The sequence below is a fragment of the Stylophora pistillata genome, chromosome 5 (genome assembly GCF_964205215.1).
Source record: "Stylophora pistillata chromosome 5, jaStyPist1.2, whole genome shotgun sequence".
In the NCBI taxonomy this organism is placed as follows: Eukaryota; Metazoa; Cnidaria; class Anthozoa; order Scleractinia; family Pocilloporidae; genus Stylophora; species Stylophora pistillata.
In genome coordinates, this window is record NC_142523.1 from 1,329,954 (window position 1) to 1,350,012 (window position 20,059).

Here is a 20,059-nt window from a genome sequence, read left to right on the forward strand (position 1 = left end):
CTTTGTGTATGGATGGATTATCGGCACTTGATAACGAGTTCAAAACTCTACATCTCGAAGATCACACTCCATCTCAAAGATACTAATCATCTTCAGTGCTGAATGCAACAAGGCGCTTACAAGAAGCCTTTGGTCTCCTAGAGTGAGAATTTTGGCATGATATTTCCAGTCTCGACACCTGGATTACTAATCCATGAATTTATTCATTTTCTAACCAGGCTACAACAAGAATAGATATGTTTTCTCTGCTACCGTAATGAATTACAACTCAGTTTGAAAATGGTCCTATATTTACGCCATTTCATGGGTTTGTACTGGAACTGAATGAACTTGGTCAGCCAGACATTAATTAATAATAATAATAAAAAAAAGCTATCGAAACGTTCGCTAGTAGATAATTGTTCAGAGGTTGTTCAGAGAGAAAAACGTTTAAAAAAAAGTGGGTTCCTATGGATGGCCATAAATGCCAGCGCAATTTATATGAAGCACAAAGTGAACGTGATCACGAATGATTTCGAACCATTTACAAGCCTTTGACAGACTTGATGATGCTCTTGGCGCTGATGCCATACAGATCCAACAAGGCGTCCCCAGGCCCACTGCGAGGAATGCGGGGCACGGCCAACATGCGCACAGTAATACCAGTCTCTTCCGCCACAGCAGCAGCCACAGTCTCACCAATACCACCTAGGAAAAGACGACAAACAATGCTCAAAGCTTTAATCTGGAGATGTAAGGGACACAATCAAGCGTCTCAAAAATAAAAATGGAAATAAGGAAAAAAGATACTTTTACAACCGTCCGAGAATGGACAATTAGTCTTCCAATCAGTTTTAGAGCTGTCTCGTTTTGCCCGTTCGGACGCGGACGAAGAAAACTGGGTCGAGTGCATCGTCTCGAGGCTTATGAGCAGGTTCCTGCGAATCTGGTGTGAAGGGTCTTGACTTAAATGGATACTCCAAAATCAGGTTTCCAAGTAAAGACTGGAACTGAATAAATTATTTTCTGGTAAATAAGGTCCCGACCATTTACGATCTTTGTTCTCATCTTTAATCCTGACTCCTGCAACTGACCCATAGTACGTCACAAGCACCGAGCCTGAACGAGACTAGTTCGGAAATAAAACGGAAATTATAGGTTCCAGTCCTTACTCGGAAAACCGATTTTGGAGTATCTATTAAAGCCACGACCTGGCGTGAACGCCAACAAGCGATTTCCGGCCTCACTCTCAAAGTGAGGCCAAGCGCAAACATTTCCTAGGTAAAATTAATTACGTTTGCATGAAAATGAAAATGCTCATGAAGAATGCAGACTAATCCCGAACTACCACTAATAAATAGGACGGAAACATATTCAGAAGGTGACAATTTTTGCAGAATTTGCTGCAGCAGTTTCCAACTGCCTACAATATTACCTTCAACGTAGTGGTCCTCCACTGTCAATATTTTGCCCCCAACAGCCTTTGCGTGTTTAATAATAGCTGCTTTGTCGACAGGTTTTAAGGTGAACGGATCCATCACTCGTACATGGATGTTCTCTTTCTTAAGTTCATCAGCTGCTTTCATTGCTTCGATCATGGTCACGCCAGCTCCAATAACAAGTACCGTGTCATTAGCACTCTCGCGGACGATCTACGTCAAAATATACATATATAATACGTTGAATTATACTCGCATTCTGATTGGTTCTTACTCATGATCTGGTGGAGAATAAACGGCAAGAGAACTTTTGAGATAAAAACGGAAATCACTAGAAATGGGAATTATGTAGTCATCTTCGAGCTGACGACAGTTTTGGAAATCACGACAGTAAATAAATAAATGAAAGTATAAATGACTTAAACTTGGCTCTTTTCAATTAATTTTGATGGTTCTAAATACAGTATGAATTCTTGCAAGGCGTCTACGAAGGGGCCTGAATTCTGCAGTTGCAAATGTAAGGGTTCTGAAGGACCCAGTGGCACACATCGGCAAGTTACACGGAATTCTCCTGGGTCACACGACAAGATTGATCCACTTTACCTTAGCTTTGCCAATCTCGAATGGTTCATCATTCTGGTAAATTATAGGTGTGTCGCCTCGTGTGGCTCGGATGAAAGTCATATCCTTGTAATTAGCTGCCAGCTCAACAGCGCGTTCACACGAGACCGCATCACTTGGGTAGAACACCACACAGTTGGGTATAGAACGGAACATGCCAATATCCTCCAAGGCCATCTGGGAGGGACCGTCCACACCTGCTCAGATGAGCCAGGAAAAAGCTCAGTTAACAAGTTTTAATACTTTTATAAGCCCAGGGGGTTTCGAGAAAAGCCAGTACCAGTGTAACGAGATCAATGCGAATCAGCAGTCGAGTCAAAGAACAACATTTTTAATCAACTAACCATGAGGCCATTTGGTTATATCAACTACGTTGAAATTGTAAATTGGCCACTGTAACGAGTTAAAAATCTGACGTTTCGAGCGTTAGCCCTTCGTCAGAGCGAAGGACGAAGGGCTAACGCTCGAAATGTCAGCTTTTTAACTCGTTACGGTGGCCAATTTACAATTTCAACCTAGTTGATATAACCAAATTACCTTGTTACCCCCACCGACGCAGCACCACAGTTTCTTTAGAAACTTCAGTCTTTAACCATGAGGCCACCGAGCGGAGCCTCTCATTGATTTACTCTTACGTTACTCTATTTCTACTCCAGCAATGAGCAAACGCTCGAAACGTCAGTTATATAAAAATTCCCTATGTATTGGAAATCGCATGAACTGCTTATGCGTTTCCTTGTCATGTTCAAGAGTTTGTTTGGTTGCCGGTCATTTACTTTATTCTCAAGACCTTAATGGGTGAATTCGGGAAGATACTATGAGAAGAAAATCGATGCTAGTCTCTCTTTGGGGTTGAAGGGACAACGGAAAGAAATAGCGCACTCCAACTCACCAATAGAAACACCACAGTGAGATCCACAGAAGTTGGCAGGGGTCTGGGAAACAGCTGCCATGCGCAAATGGTCAAATGTGCGGGTAAAAAAGGCGGCAAAAGTGCTGGAGAAAGTGATTGCACGTTCACGTGCAGCTAATCCCATGGCAACGCCAATCATGTTCTGCTCAGCCACAAAACACTCCACGTGCCGATCAGAGAATTCTTTCCTGTAGTTCAGAGAGTACGTGGAGTTCTTAGTGTCTCCATCCAAGGCGAGCACGCGGTCACAGGTGTGGCCAATTTTCACCAGGGCATTAGCGTAAGCTCGACGAACGGCAACCTAACGGAATAGAAACAAAAAGGCGTGTCAAAATTAACTCGAGTGTAAAACAAGTCCATGCTCAAGCAAAGAGGACTATAAGACCAAATGTAATCCAAGATTTATGGCACAAACATGGTCCATCCCAAGTTTCCTCCAATAATTCATTGTACAACTGGGTGCTTAGTTGCAAAGCCTTTAAACAGAATTGAGGCTGAGGATGACCTTATTATGATACAGACTTGCAACCTTTCAAATGTAAGTTATTTTGTTATCATGCCAACTAGATACTAGTCCCTCAAAACAAGTTCACATTCAGTCTCACTCCAAATCAAAGGCCTGGCAACTAAGCACACAACTGTAAAATGGCCTATTCATCAAGTACCGCTTACCAAGTACCGACACCAATTTTTACCCCTTGGTGGGTAGACACACTGCGCAAGTACTATGCCGGTCAAAAGTTGAGCATGCGTAAAAGTAAAACAATAATGACAGAAAAAATGGACAAGTTCCAATGTTCCCTGGCTTTTTAATTTATAAAATTTCAGTTTCCCCTGACTGCATAAAAATTCCTTGACCTTTGAAACTTTTCCTCGGACTACATGTATTTCTAAGCATGTGGCAACTGTTTAATAAGAGTGTCCACTAGCATCATGCTTCAAATAGATCATACTACATACACTGGATTTTTTACCAACAAAAGAAACCAGACCAGGGACCCTGATAAAATATGATTTGACAGTAGGTAAGTAACTTTGTACCTTTTCTCCTATCTTGTAGTTAGGTGGCTTAGATAATTTTGCTTCAAGATTGATTGATGGTACAGTATCAGTAACAGGCTGAGGTCGAAGATCATGTGGGCCATGGTTGCTCATTGATTTTTTTATCAACTCTACTGCTGCTTTACCCTTATCACCAAGGGCTTTGCCATGGTAATTCTCAAAATCCTCAACTCCTGCATCAGAGAGAAAATAGTAGGATTACACAGGGAAAGGGTTTCCTCAAAACCTAGTTACCAGTGATTTACTGCTGCCAATTAGACCCTTACTGCCACCTGTTTGGGTTTCACCTTTTGGGCACAGCCTGCTACATCATTGGCAGCCACCCAAAGAAAAAGTTACTAAAACCCCCCTGCAGGAGAAAGTTCATGACCCAGCCAGTTTTTATGGGAATGGGGGAAGAAATACATAAATGAAGGCATCCATGGACCAATGTTGACCATTGCCTTGCAGCATTTTTACACCAAAGGTCAGGATATGGTGGGTAGAAGAGGGCAAAAGAGAGGAGGGTACAAAAAGAATATTCTCCCCCTTCCCCCCCCCCCCTCTCCATGTCCAACCAATACAATTCAGACTGTCACTTTTCATTTTAACTCCCCCCCCTTCCTGGATTAGCAGAATACCATGAGAGTGTCCTTCGTAAGAACAATATACTGGTATGTAATTATCCTAACAATGGCCATGGTCAGGCTACTCATACACCCCAAGTCAAGGTCAAGCATACTGACCAATGTGCTTCCATGATTCCCAGAATAGGAAAAAGGTAAAACCTGGTGGTTCCTGTAGAAGTGGCTTTCAGTATTGCTATTACTCAACAAGAAGCAGTGAATATATTATATAATGTAGAATAATCAACTTCCTGAACAAACCTGGGACCCCTTTTCCCTTGAAGGTCTTTGCCAAAATTGCAGTGGGGCGGTCTTTGCAAACACTAGCTTCATGAAATGCACGGCAGACAGCTTCTACATCATGGCCATCTATTACAACAGTGTTCCACCTTAAAAAAGATTCATGCAAACTCAGTATATTTCCAAAAGAGTTCAAAGTGACACGATATGAAAACAGAGGACTTTGAAACACCATAAGTTCACCACTGTCCTCCCTTAAGGCTCTGTGTTAAGATATGTGATACCACCAGGAAAAAATTATCTCTGAGATAGGTCACATTTGCCAAAATTCACTCAGACTGCTACACTAGGCCCAGGATGTTGGAAGTATATAATGGATAACACGAGTCATGAGATAAATCCCTGTCCAGCGAGTGGCTCACTATGGTTTGTTAACTCATAATGTCTGATGGATAGTGATTTTTCTGTTGGATAACTTAACTGCCCTTTGAACAACTGGGCTTGCAGCATTAATTCAATTCCAGAATGAAAACTCAAAACAGTATCCTGAAAACAAATAACAACCTCTAGTTTTGGTATGAAGCAAGCATCTCAGTGCACAGAAACATTATCAACTCAGTTGATAAAACCAAATTGTCAAATTTCTATGAATAAGAGAGAAAATCAGTCAGGCCTTCCATTTATGAAAGAGTTCGTAGCTGCCTGTGCTCTTCAGGTACTAAGGTAAAACAGTCACCATCACCCAATAGAGCTTTATTCGTGAATACTTCAAAGCAGTCCCTTCTGACAGAGCTGAACTGTAGCAAAAACTAAAAAGTTCCTCACCCAAAAGCTTCAGTCCTCTTCTTGTAAGTTTCAAAGTCATGCTGGAGCATCGTGGGGTCACTCTGCCCGAGTCGATTGATATCAAAAATTGCACACAAGTTATCAAGTTTGTAGTAACTAGCAAAGTTCAAGGCTTCCCAGACAGAACCTTCTGCTGACTCAGCATCACCAATCACACAGTACACTCGGAAACTGTAAATAACAAATAAAAACATTAGAGCCGTAGGTAAAGGTTAAGTCTGTTGGCCCAGTGGGCAACCCCAGCCAGAGCATATCTTAATTTACTAAGTGTGAAGTGACGAGGAGTAACTCTACTCCCACACTGGAAAGTCCATTGCAAGGCTACCCCAAACATTTAATCAGGAATCCTTGACAAATTACTAGTTACTACTTTTATTATCCAACTACACTTCGTAGAGTACCGGTTAAACAGGTTTTCTCGCATTGCGCAAGCAAAGAATTGGATTGTAGTTACGAAAAAAAAATGCAGACAATTTGAATCTTCATTTAATGAAGAAAATAGAAACAGCAACACAACAAGGCGCCAATTCCGTTCTGCTTCACATACTTCTGTCACGCACTCCCTGTAAATAAATATCCGCAAAATTCACCCACACTAAAATAACAGTTTGGCGTGTTGGATAATAAATATCTTAGACATTTTGTTGTGGAGTATCGCTGAGTATTTTTACTCATTATTTGTATTTTGACTCACCCTACGGGCTCGTCAAAATACAGCACAACTTGTAAAAATACTCAGCGATACTACACAACAAAACGTCTAATAAGATATATGTACTCCTGGAACTGGTTTTTCAAAGAGTGGATAACGCTATGCAATGGATAAATCGCTACTCAGCAGACAAGTGTTACTAAAACCTACTGCGCTATCCACCACAAAGAGATTTTTGCCATTGATAGCATTATTCACCCCTTTCGACAACCGTGACCTGGGTGATAAGAGAACCACTGTGAGAGTAGAGTCCAAGAACACAGCGCAATGACTTTGTCCAAGAACACAGCACAATGACACCCTCCCCCCCCGCCAGCCTGGTCTCAAACAAAGATCCCCCAATCCAGAGTCCAGCACAATCACCATTAGGTCAACACATTTCTCACAGAGCAATAGGAATTGTTCAAAATAAGACTTGACTTCCTTACTCATTGTTTATCATATGAATATTTCACTGATCAACAATCACCTGGTTTTGTCAAAGCACTCATCATTAGGTCAACATGTTTCTCACAGAGCAATAGGAATTGTCCAAAATAAGACTTGACTTCCTTACTCAGTGTTTACCCTATAAATATTTTACTGATCAATTATCACCTTGTTTTGTCAAAGTATTTTCCCATGTATGCCATTCCAGCACCACAACTCAATCCTTGACCCAGTGAACCAGTGGCAAAGTCCACAAAGCTAAGCCGCTACAGAATGAGGAAAAACATTAAATCAAGAAAAATTGAAGAGTATTAACCATTCAAATCCCAAGATCTGATCAACAATTCTCCCATCTTGCTTATATGCATTTTTTCGTAAATCAGTTGAGAGAATTTGGTGTCACTTCAAGGCTGTGCGCTAAGAAAAATTGAATGGAGCCCAGTGCTCTGAAACTGTGAAATCCAGGGTGCCCAGCATAGGCTTTTTATGAAAAAAGTAAGATTCCTGAGTTGCCCAAGAGCAAAAGTAAGGTGCTAGGGGCCACCGACCACTGCTAGACCACAGCCCTGCACTTCAAGAAGACAACTCCTAACTTACATAATAATCTACTCTTGTCATCTTTGTGCGGGCAAATGTATCACAATTGTGTGAAGGGGTTGCATATTTAACCTCTTAATTCACCCTAATATCAGTATGCTTATTCTCCATACTGTCATCTACACAGTTCTTACACTATTGATGAGGAGAATTTGTTTAAGTATTATACATTGTAGTCACCATCTGTCTTCTCATTGGCTAAACACCCACAGTTACTTCTGGGAAACAGCACAACCTAATGATTATTCACTAATCTGTACGGGTCTACAGATTAGTGAATGACCGGTAGGTTGCGCATGCAAAGCATGATTTCCGGTGGAGCAATGTCAAGTTCACGGACGGCGAAGAATGGCTTTCCCATTCGCTTCATCAACCCAGCGAGAAATAGAGAAATTACTTGAAGATAAAGATTCAGAAAATACTAAAAGATCAACAAAAGTGGCGAAGGAACTGTTCTATGAATACCTTAAAGAGAAAAATATCCAGGAGCCACATGACAAAAAGGAATTAGCCCAAGTGAAAATTTGTTTACCACACAGTTGTACATTTTTAAGTGTTCGAAAATAAACTGTGTTTGCTGCGATAATGCGTTTGGCATTATTTTCTTTAAAACAATGTATAATAAAACTATTGGATGAGGTTTTTGTGATATCCAGAATAATCAAGGTCTCGGCTAGTGTTACCAGCCCTCAGCCTTCAGCTTCGGCTGATAACACTTACCTCGGCCTTGATTATTCCGGATATCCCATAACCTTATCCAATAAATATATCTTATTAACCAGGCGCAAGGGTCATACTGGGAGAATATCTGCCCAAGGTCTTGACAGTACGGACCGAGTGCAGTGAGGTCCGTACAAAAAAGACCGACGGCCGATATCCTTCCAATACGGTCCCGAGCAAGCTTGGTTAATAAGAGATTTATTATATGACTGAAGTTCAAAGGGACACAAGTGCGGTATCATTCGGGACCATTCGGGACAGTGCCCGGTCCAACACTGAGAGAATATTGACCGGCAATAGAGCATTTGGATTAGTTGATTTTAGTTATTGGCCCTCTGACTGCCCGAGTCTTTTTATTACATGACTCGGGCAGTCAGAGGGCCAATAACTAAAATCAACCAGTCAAAATGCTCTATTGCCGGTCAATATTCTCTCAGTATTGGACCGGGCACTGTCCCAAATGGTCCTGAATGATACTGCACTTGTGTCCCTTTGAACTTCAGTCGTATAATAAATCTCTTATTAAACAAGCTTGCTCGGGACCTTACTAAAAGAATATCAGCCCTTGGTCTTTTTTGTATGGACCTCACTGCGCTCGGTCTGCACTGTCAAGACCTCACGCCAATATTCTCCCAGTACGGCCCTCAATCAAGAGCTTTTCAGGTGGTGATCATTACTGTTATTCTGATCACCCTAATATGTAATTCAGGGGTGATATTGTAAGGAGAAATTAGATGCTGATCACTCTTAGAGTTAAAAAGGGTTAACGCGTTTGAGATATCAAAACTATCACAGATAAGATTTTTATGTTTACAAAACTTTGTTACTCACAGGGGTGGGGTGGCCTTCCAAGTCTGAGTCAATTGTTCGCAGCTTAGCCAGCTCTGATACTGGAAACAAACCCGCTTCAGCCCACACGGCATAAAGAATGGGAGCTGCATGGCCCTGAAATTAAATTTGTGTCATTGTTAAAACTTCTCACTGATAGTTTTATAAGGAAAGATGATTTACCTTAAATTTTATAAAAAAAATTATAAGTAAAAAATGTTTCCATCAGGATATGAAGTTCAATATATTTTAGTAATACATGTGAATATTTTTGCTACTAGAAGAGCTATTAAAATGAGTTGGGCATTCATGTCTTGCTAGTAAGAAAGAGTTTGTTGAGGAATAGAAGACAAATGTCAAGACAAATTCCACCTCGAGATTCAGGGCTGCATTAGAAGCTGGTACATCATAGGCAACAGAACCCCCACCTGACAGACAATTAACCTACTTTGCAAATTGTGATTAAAGACAGAATAAATCTCCTTTGTTTCATTTTGTACCAATTTTGCATTTACATGTATATGTATACAACTCTCAACTGCAAAAAAAAAAAAAAAACATTTACAAAAACACACCTTGGACAAGATCAACCTGTCACTTGCTGGATCCCTGGGTTCAGCAACTGTGAAAGAAGATTATTTCACAATAATAACATTACATATTAAATGACCAAAAAAAAGATCAATTACAACCTCACCATACAAAAAGACATTGCATTTTTTACATCATAGAATTTCATGGTCCCTCTTGGTTGAGATTAACTGTTTTAACACTTTAACAATAACACCCAAGATCTGGTGGTTGATTCTCTCCTCTAGCTGTTACACACATATCCTTCTAAAATTAATTACAAGAAATTGATGTAGGGTCAAGAAAACAACTTCTACTTTGTGCAGTAAATGGTTTGAACCCAGGGGTAACATGTGAAAGTGTAGTGTGATCATCCGGGTGAGTGTAGTCCTTAGAAGGACTGTTGTCCGTGGTGGTGACTGATGTTTCGACAACCCGTGCAGAAGTCATCATCGGAGTCAAGTGAATAGTTGCTGTCAGTAGAATGTTCTTAGTCCAGTTCATGTAAATTGGACTGATAACATTTTACTGACAACAGCTATTCACCTGACTCTGATGATGACTTCCGCACATGTTGTTGAAACATCAGTGACCACCTCGGACAACAGTCCTCCTCAGGACTACACTCACCTAGACGATCACAATACACTTTCACAACTTCTACTTGATAAGTCTAGTAAGTATTCTCATTACCTGTTTGCTGGATAATGTATGAATATTGTAGGGAGAAGTTATACATTTAATCATTTCTGGGAGTTAAGGGGGCCTAAGGCCTAACGCTACAGCATCTGATAAGAGTCATTAGTCAAAACATGCTACCAGTTTCAGGTTTTGTATTGCTGTTCTGGATTTAATTTGAGAAAGATAGTCAAGCATCAAAAACTAAGGTATTTAAAGTGAGCATTATTCATCACTCAAAATGTAAATTAGCAAACAACTAAGTTGTCCTAATTCTTGACATGCTACTCTATAACACAGTCTCAATTAAAAATGTCTTCACATTCTATCCCACCTATAATTATTTTGCTGGTATGGAGTTTTGCTTTGAGACAAATAATCTCAAAGATTGCAAGATTCAGGTCAACATACCAAATATTGGCCCTCTCTCTGGTTTGTGTTATAAATAAATATTCATTGACCACTGTTTGCCTGTTAGCTTTTTCTTAAAAACCACTCCTAACAAACTAAAATGGTGACTACAAAATCAAAGTGGCAGCCTAGCTACTCTTACAGAGCAACATTGCTCAAATTTTATAACAAAATGGAGAATTGAAGAGTTTTTTACCAGATCAAAAACAAGGAAAAATCATGCTTAAGAAAAAGACAATAGTGCCTCTTAACAAAAGGTCAATGAGTCATCATTATTCAACCACACAAGAAATCGTGTCCGTGAAATATTTGCTTTCCATTCTGCAATGTTTCCCTTTTCAAATATCACTATTAGTTTAAGCTTAAAACTCTGTCAAAGGCCTATTCTGAGATTGAATGATAACCTGCTTTTAAAATAAGGAACTAGACCGTTTGTCAATGACCTCATCAGGTGTCAATTCCATAGTAAACAAAGAATTTTAAAAAAAAGAGATGTTGAGTTTATAAGAAATTTTGGATCCCAAAAAATTTGGATCCTCCACTACAAGGAGCTATAAATATACTTTAATATCATACCTAAATTTTGTTTTATCTCTCAACTGTTTTGTGTCAGTAATGGACACTGATCAACATTTTGCATTTCACATCATTCACTGTTTTTTTAGGTGACAAGAACTTCTAAAAGAGGTCCGTGAACATGGGACAAAAAGTAACCCACAAAAGGGAAAAAACATACTATAAGCCTGATTCAAAATTTTCTCAAATCAGGCACCGCTCAGTTAAAATCTAAATCAGATAAACCTCTTTTTCCAAGGTGGATCTTTTTATTAATTTAGCCCTCTTCAGTTTGTTCTTTATGCAATATTTCATTATGACAGAATTATTACCATTTTAGGCAAGTCTAATCTTAAAGAGTTGTTGTGACTACTTATTATGGGCCTTGTGGTATCTAATTCAAATAGATTCAAAGCTTATTACTCTTCTGATGGTAACATGGAGTATTTAAAAAAAATCTCACTGAAGTATATCATTTGAATTTAAAGTAAAAAATACGCTCGGGATAAAGAAGAGTAAGTTTAAACAAATTTTCCACTAGAAGTAATAATTCACCGGTAGAGAAAAAATGAAATTTGTACATGCAATCAGACAAAAACAAAAGCTAAGATTTGGTAAATAGTCGATTTGTTGACTTTTGAAAGTAAACTAAATTTATGCAACAAATTTTGGTTGTGAAATTGGCAATTGGCAACACCAATCTAAAAGTAACAGAAAAGGCATTGGCTTCTTTGTTTTAATTCTAAAGTTTTCCAAACATATAGCTTATAACCAAGGCTGAACGACCGAAGCACGTTTACTGCAGGATTAACAGGCGCATGACAATACTGCAATATCGAGAAAAGCCCTCAGAGAATTAATTACTTGCAACTCTTGAAAGTTCTAGACACATGCACGACAGTTAAACTTAATGTAATATGAGTAACACACTCACCTTTATAGCGCATTGTGTGGAAGAAAAGAACAGACATAATTTCGGCGATAGAACAGCAAGAAGTTGGATGCCTACAAGGAAAAATTACGGAATGTCACTGGCGAGCTACTCGACAAAGCCAAATCTTTCGTTCCAGACGAACACCCAAGGGTTGGAAATAGAAAACTTACCCCGATCCAGCAGTGTTTGTGGATTCGATGCTGTGAATTCGAAGTTGGTTGGCCATGTCTTTCAAGGCCTGGAGCTTTTTTTGGTCGGGACAATGATATGCTTCTTCCATTTTGATAAAAGGGTTGAGGCTGATGACGTTGCAGAGAAGGAAAAATACCGTTCCACACTGAAGATTATTCCACTCCGAATGATGTATTTTCAAAACGTGCCTCGACCTTGTACATTTCTTCCACGTGATTAGTAGCCACTCCGCGATTCCTACTCTCCGGGGTGGGGTAGATAAATACAAATTTTACATGCGCGTGTTTATCACAATTTTTTAGATTTAATTCATTATCTTTGAGACCCATAAGCCTGATCATATCATATTTTTTACGATAAAATTCGATTTTCCTTATATTCTTCCCAGCCTCTTTAATTCAGTCGTTACCTCGAAGAAAACGGTCACACCCCCACCCGAAGTTATGATTTCCAGTTACCCTTTGGCCTTGCAGACGAGCACCACGATGAAGGCACGCGGATCGAGTTTTCTGTTCTACCACATAAATTTGGCTGATCGTTTCCAAATAAGATATCTTGGAAAAATTTGATTTCTAAATTCAATAATTCTTAACTCAAAATTCCATTAAAATGTCCTGTTTTTCAGCTATTTCTTGATAATTTTGCCAAACCTTTTTAGACAACATTTCCTTTTCGATACCCTGCATTAGCAGACTTCTCGACGCAGAAACGTCAAGGATATGAATTCAATGTATGATTAATCTCAATAGTTTGAGCGAAGGAAGATTACAAGGTAATAAGTTGATATGACAACAGGTGTGCATTACAATCCATCTGGATCGAGCTGTCCTTGGGTGTACGTTGGTATCCCTGTGTCCTACTTGGATCTTCGTGTTGGGAAAGCTGCTACCTCCATGGTTACAATGATAAGTCCCATCATGAGATACTCTCCAAAAGAATACTGAAAAAACATTTTTCAGTTTTTTTTTTTTTTTTCAATTTTTTCAGTTTTTTTGTGTTTGGGAAAAATGATTTCAGTAAAATGTACTTCGCATCGTGTTTTCTTTTCCCTTTTTCCCATAGGCACGCAAATCACTTAAGAAGAAATGGGTTAAATATTTGTATTATTTTCCACTTGTTTTTCATGGGGACAAATAATCTACTAAATTTTCTTTTTCTGTTTAAAACCAAGGGCGGCGTAATTAAACCAATTTGACCCGTAAATTATAGGAATAAACATCCCTTCCACTGCGGCTGGTCTCTCGCGTGATCATTGCGCGAGACGAGTTTTTCCGCCCCCGCCCGACCACGCACGACCATTACGTGATGCACAGCTCGAGTGCGCAGTGGCAAGAGTAGCCACCGCCCTTAAGTTGACTACTCAGGCAAATTCCTAGTGGCCAAACTGGTAAAGCGGCCTCAATTGTCCAAAATTGGAAAACGCAGAAAGTGGTCAAAATCGCAAAACGGTCACTAAAGGCAAAAATCACAAAGCGGCTACTAGTGGCCAAAATTGCACAACGGCCACTAGTGGTTAAAATGGCAAACGGCCAGAAGTAGCCAAAATGTCATAACGACCACTAGTAGCCAAAATGACAAAACGGCCATTCGTCCCAAAAATTCTAAGACGCCCACAAGTGGTCAAAACGACAAAACGAAATAGGAAAACGGCCACTCAGCTAAGAGCGCAAAACGGCTACTAGTGGCCAAATCGAAAAAAGCCTCTAGCAGCAAAAATCCCAAAACGGCCACTACTGGCCAAAATGGCGAAACAGCCACAAGTGGCAAAAATGACAAAACCGCCACTACTGGCCAAAATGGCAAAATGTCCACTAATGGACAAAATGACAAAACGCCTTTAATCGATAAAATGGCAAAACGGCCTCTACTGGCCAAAATGGCCAAACGGTCACAAGTGGACAAAATGACAAAACAGCCACCGGTGGACAAAATGGCAAAATAGAAAAATGGCAAAACGGCCATTACTGGACAAAATGGAAAAACGGCCACTAGTGGCCAAAAGGGCAAGCCAGCCATTAGTGGACATAATGGCAAAACACCCACTAGTGGACGAAATGGCCTTACGGCCACTACTAGATAAAATGGCAAAATTAAACGGCCACTTGTGGCTAAAAGGGTAAAACAGCCACTAGTGGACGAAATGGCAAAACGGCCATTAGTGGACAAAATGACACCACAACCAGTAGTGCATTAAACGGCAAAACGGCCACTAGTGGACAAATTGGCAAGACGGCCGCTAGAAGACAAAATGACAAAACAACCACTTCTGGACAAAATGGCAAAACTGCCACTAGTGGCCAAAAGAGCAAAACCGCCATTAGTGGACAGAATAGCAAAACGGCCAATACTGGACAAAATGGTAAAACGGCCACTAGTGGACAAAATGGCTAAACGGCCATTAACAAAACATGCACTAGTGGACAAAATGGCAAAACGGCCACTAGTGCACAAAATCGCAAAGCGGCTACCATTGGAAAATATGGCAAAACGCTAGTAGTGGCTAAAACGGCAGAACGGCCACTTGCGGACAAAATAGCAAAACAGCCACTACTGGACAAAATGACAAAACGGCCACTAGTGGACACAATGGCAAAACAACCAGTGGTGGACAAAACGGCAAAACCGACACCAGCGGATGAAATGGCGAAACAGTCACTAGCTAGTGGCAAAAATGGCAAAACGGCGACTAGTGGACAAGAACGTAAAACGGCCAACAGTGGACAAAATGGAAAAACAGCAACTAGTGGACAAATTGGAAAATGGCCACTATAATTTAATTTATTAGATTCGCCGACAGGCAGGGATACCGCAACAACTTGCGCCAATTACTGCGGGCCCAGTAAATCCACCCATCCCACCCCAGAGGAGAACATCCACCACACAGTAATCTCGTGCGTGGGAAATTAACGTCTCCTACCCCTAACCCTGCGGGAGACGAGGCCTACGGTTTATTCGTCCTTATCCGAGAAGACTAGAACATCTATCCATATCTTGACATTATAGAAAGGTAGCAAATTCTCCTCAGTTATTTTAAGACCCTGAGTGTTGGTCCGGCTGGGGCCTGAACCCTCGACCTCCCGCACAACAGTCCGGCGTTCTACAAACTGAGCTAACCGGGAGGCGGTTAAAATGGCAAAACGGCCACTAGTGGACAAAATAGCAAAACGGTCACTAGTGGAAAAAATGGCAAAACCGCCACTAGTGGCCAAAATGGCAAAACGGTCACTAGTGGACATGATGGCAAAACGGCTACTAGTCGACAAAAGGGCCCTACGGCCACTACTGGACAAAATGAGAAAAGTGTTTTGGTCGTTATTTTCACAGGTTTCTTTATGACTCAGAAGAGGTGCACGCATACCTCATATAACCTTACTTTTAACTTTGTTAACAGAATACCTTCAAGGTGCCTGGAGTGCCTTGAAAACACCTTTAGGCAATAATGCCTGGATCGACTACAGGTAGTTATTTTGGTTTTATTCATCACAACACTTTCTCTTAAGTTTTTTCCTATTTTTGTAAACCTAGCTTGCAACTTCGTTGCAGGTTATTTTGATATTATAATAAATAAAGACTTTTACTACCCCCATGCCACTAACTACCGATGTCAGAATAAACAAGACCCCCCTATCCCTTTAAAGACAATTTTATAATCTTATACAAAGAACTCTCACTCAATCTTTGGTTTTTCCCTTACTTCTTTACTTTCTTTCACGAGTGATCTCTTACAAACATGACGTAAATGGTATGGCAACAATGATCGCATACTTACTCCCACAAGTGGTTTTAGGAGATTTGTTCAACAGAGGAGGACAAAGTTTTGGATCCCGGAGGCCTAGTGGTTGGGATGCTGGGCTTGTAATCTGGTGGCCCGGGTTCGAGTCCTCCACCCTATACTCGCTGGATTTGTTCTCGGCTGCCCCGAGTTCAACTCCTCGGCTGCGCAATGTAAATAGCCTACTGGTTTGCCTCCTGCCAGTGGGGATTTTCTTGCACTTTATGTTTGTTTAAAATCTTTGTTTGATTTATTTGAGGGCCACAAGTTCATCAGTCGAATTACTGTGATGTGTTACCCTCCGCGAAAAAGTTTTTATTATTATCATTATTATTATTATTATTATTAGAAGGCCCAAATTGGATTTTACTTTTTACTTTTTTACATTAGGCTTGCATAGCGATCTTTGTTGGAGCCATTTTTTTTTTTAGATATTCTCTTTACGGTTTCTAACGGCTCGAGTAGGTAAAATACAGAAGGATGACGGTAGAAAATCTCTCCAATCATTGTAGAACCAGATCTCCTCCATGAGCTATCACCAAAATACTTTTTTTTCCTCCCTCTGAATTGAAGTGTTCGGTATGGGAATCCTCCACCCTTGAAGATCTGCAATTTCTTGAAAATTGTGTCTTTGGTGGGGATATGGAGTGAGATCTGCGCGGAGTTTTTTGTTCAAACGTGTAGCGAAAAATGCAGTGGGAATAGTGACTGTTAAAAGTCAGTGCCATCTTTAAAGAATTTTACGTGTCAGTGAAAAAAAAAAAAAAAAAAAAAGACTTGTAAGAAATATGAGTCTCACAGAGATTTCAATTTTCGATTTGTTTGGAGAAACTCTAGATCCCTATGTAAACAAAATCAAAGTGTTAAGATTTTTTTTTTTTAATATGTGTTCAGCCAGCTTTTCTTACGTTAATAGTTATTTGGCATTTCGCATCTAACGAACAGTTTAAACAATAAAATACTAACTTCTTTGTTATGGCGCAGATTTTTTACTACTACTATTTTTATTATTATTATTTTCATTATTGTTATCAATATCATTATTAGTGTTATAATTATCATTATTACTATATACCTTTAACAATCTGTGCCGGCTTACCTTGGCAGTTTCAATAAAAGCGTGCATTTTCTTCGGTTGGTCAAAGTATTCTTGGAAACAGGTCGATCCAAGGTCAGGGGGAGCAAGGCTGTCTTTACAAACACGATGCCTAAGTAAATGTCTTGCTCGCAAAAAGCGCTTTTTATTAAGGAGGAAAAATTTAATTTTAAAAGAAATCAAAAATTTGATACTGAAACCTTTTTAGGGGTAAAGCCCTAGATTCTTAGAGATATTTTTGTCACTGTAGCACTCTGTGCCTGCACATTCTTTGCGGTAGGTTAAAACGGTGGTCTTGGAAACAAAGGTCGATCTGAGGCCAATTGGAAAAAAAATGGTAGTCTTGAACTACGAGTTTAGAGGAAGATAAACAGTCATGGAGTTGATTGAAACTTAAATGACAGTCGTCTAAAGAAATGTCCTTTTCTAAGTCAGGAGGTGATCCAATCAAAACTGCAATAATCTAGAGTTCTTAATATATGGCCACTTTCTTTCTCTAAGCTGGTGACCACAAACGAAATGGCAGGTGAGTGGCAAAAGAAGGTTACGGTTGTCAGGGAAACAGTGCACTGCACCGGGTTAGAGGACGAAGATTGAATACTTTTTGTCAACATTTTTGCGCAGTTTTGGAGAAGTGATGTTTGGCGACAGTATCTAAGAGGATCATCGCTACACTTGATGAACGCTTTATGTACTGACAAGTATGGTTTGAAAATAACGTTGAGAAAAATTACACAAATGTGCTGAAGAAAGGCGAAAGAAAATGAAGGATAGAAACAAAACCGAAAAAGGCACTAATAAAGAAACAAACGCTCAGGAGATAGGGGAAAGTTAATACCTCACCCCAAGGCTTGGCCGTGGAAGGTCTGGGTACATGCCTAGTGAAAAATAATACAGGCGAACCTCTACTAACGGCCACCTCTCTATCTACAAGGGCCACCTTCTTCTGTCCTCAAGGTGGCCTTTGTAAAGAGTTTCAACTGTACTAAAAAGACGCAAATAAACTTATATGAACGAAATAAGCTAGGATAGTAAAAATACAGTAAACATGGGTTATTAACCAAGCGTGAGGTCAAGATGGCTGGATATTGGCCGTTCTTCTTTTTTTTTTTTGCATTTTTTTCATAGACCGAGACGAAGTTGAGGTCCATAAAAATGCGAAAAAAGAACGAGGCTAATATCCAGCCATCTTGACCGATCAAGCTTGGTTAATAAAGAATTTATTTTGTCACAAAAAGATTTCGCTTTAAGAAGAATTAGGAATGAGTTGTTTACGTCGAGAGCCTGGAAAGAAAGCCAACTACATTTGTAGCACAACAAACTCCCGAGAGTCGTTTCTATTTTCTTTGTTTTGACCGTTTTTGACCACTTTTTGCTATTCCGTCGCCGAAATTGTCTAAGAATTACGAATGGAGTTGTAATTATATTTTTTTCATGCGCGGGATCAATGCGGGCAATCCCAAACGGGCAAGATGGGCCCATCTTGCCCGCTCGGGTAGCCAATCAGAACACAGGATCCACTTCATCTTGCCCATGGGTGCTGCGAGCGATGCAATAATAAACGTTAACGAAGAAATTTAGCACTTAGAGACCTGTCATCATTTATCACCCGAGGGAAGCGGGGACGGGTATTGAGGATTTAGGGGGGATCACATGGTTTTCAGGGGGAAGGGAAGGGGGGATCAGTCGTTGCCAACAAAGTACGAAGGTGGGGGGGAACCATAGTATCAATTCCAGTGTTCATTTTACCTTCATCCTTCCTGGCATGAGTGTAATTAAGGACTCTACTGTGCTTCTTTGTAAGGTCAACAGTTCTGTGATCAGTCGAAGCTTTTAGCATTCAGCTGACGGTCACTTCATTCTAAAAATCTTTCCTGTTGTGTTGCCTGTTCAGTTTAAAACGTGAAAAATGGATGTCAGGCGAAGGAAACATGGCAAAAAAATGACGATGCGTTACGCCAGGCATAGAATCGTGGTTTCGTGAACGCTGAAATAAGTTCAATTACCATTTTTAATAACCCGCTTTTCTTGTTCTTTGGCAATGTGCTATTTGATTTTCCAAACGAAGCTGTGGAATTTTCAGGAGCTCCCGTAGTTTGTCAACGAGGACTTATCGTCAAACCAGAGCAGCATCATAGGAAATACAGACAGCCTGGACGAGGAGCCAAAGATTTGAAGCGGTTATAAACTGTAAAATCACAGGTTCACCTATTATTGAATTTCGAAATGACTGATTCATTTTTGTAGAGTAGAACTTATTCCATGATAAGAGTGTAGTGGAATAGTAGCATTGTTTAAACAGTTTCTGAAAAGGTGAACCGTCTCCGTTTTAATATTTCATTCTCGAATTAAAAAGCTTATCCTTATCAAAGTGTAAGATCGATCTTTCGTTCTTAAAACATGTTATCGCCTTCATTGAATGGGACAATTCAACGAATTCTAAGTTAACAAGGGGCAAGTTAATACTTGGGTTAATGCTACCGAAATAGGTATAGCCTCAGAGCTTCCCAACATGTGCACCATTCTCTGAAATGCCGTGCCAGAGAAGCTTAGAGATCATTCGCAATTTTCCATATCTTTACTCGAGAGAGCATGCAAGAAAACACTTGAAATTCGTCCAAATAATCATTAAGGGTAGTGCCTGCTATTGCCCATGCGCACTCGAGCTGTGCATCACGCCATGGTAGTGCGTGCTCGCGAGTGGGTGGAAAAACTCGTCTCCCGCAATGATCGGCGCGAGAGACCAGCCGCAGTGAAAGGGATGTTTATCCCTATAATTTACAGGTTAAATTGTTTTAATCATGCCGCCTTTGGTTAAAACCGGAATAGAAAATTTAGTGGCCAAATTGTCCCCATGAAA

The 20,059-nt window shown here is 40.1% G+C and overlaps 1 protein-coding gene across 1 annotated transcript; it reads right to left on the minus strand.

Moving 5' to 3' along the window:
• Positions 1-183: 183 nt before the first annotated feature.
• Positions 184-12,516, minus strand: LOC111330762 (transketolase). The gene is made up of 12 exons (XM_022935695.2): positions 12,310-12,516; positions 12,140-12,210; positions 9,567-9,613; positions 8,995-9,108; positions 7,015-7,112; positions 5,685-5,876; positions 4,881-5,008; positions 3,994-4,187; positions 2,932-3,253; positions 2,022-2,236; positions 1,415-1,631; positions 184-687 (listed from the first exon to the last, which is right to left on the minus strand). The coding sequence occupies exons 1-12, from the start codon at positions 12,417-12,419 to the stop codon at positions 524-526; spliced, it is 1,872 nt and encodes a 623-aa protein (XP_022791430.1). The 5' UTR covers positions 12,420-12,516; the 3' UTR covers positions 184-523.
• Between the last annotated feature and the right edge of the window lie 7,543 nt (positions 12,517-20,059).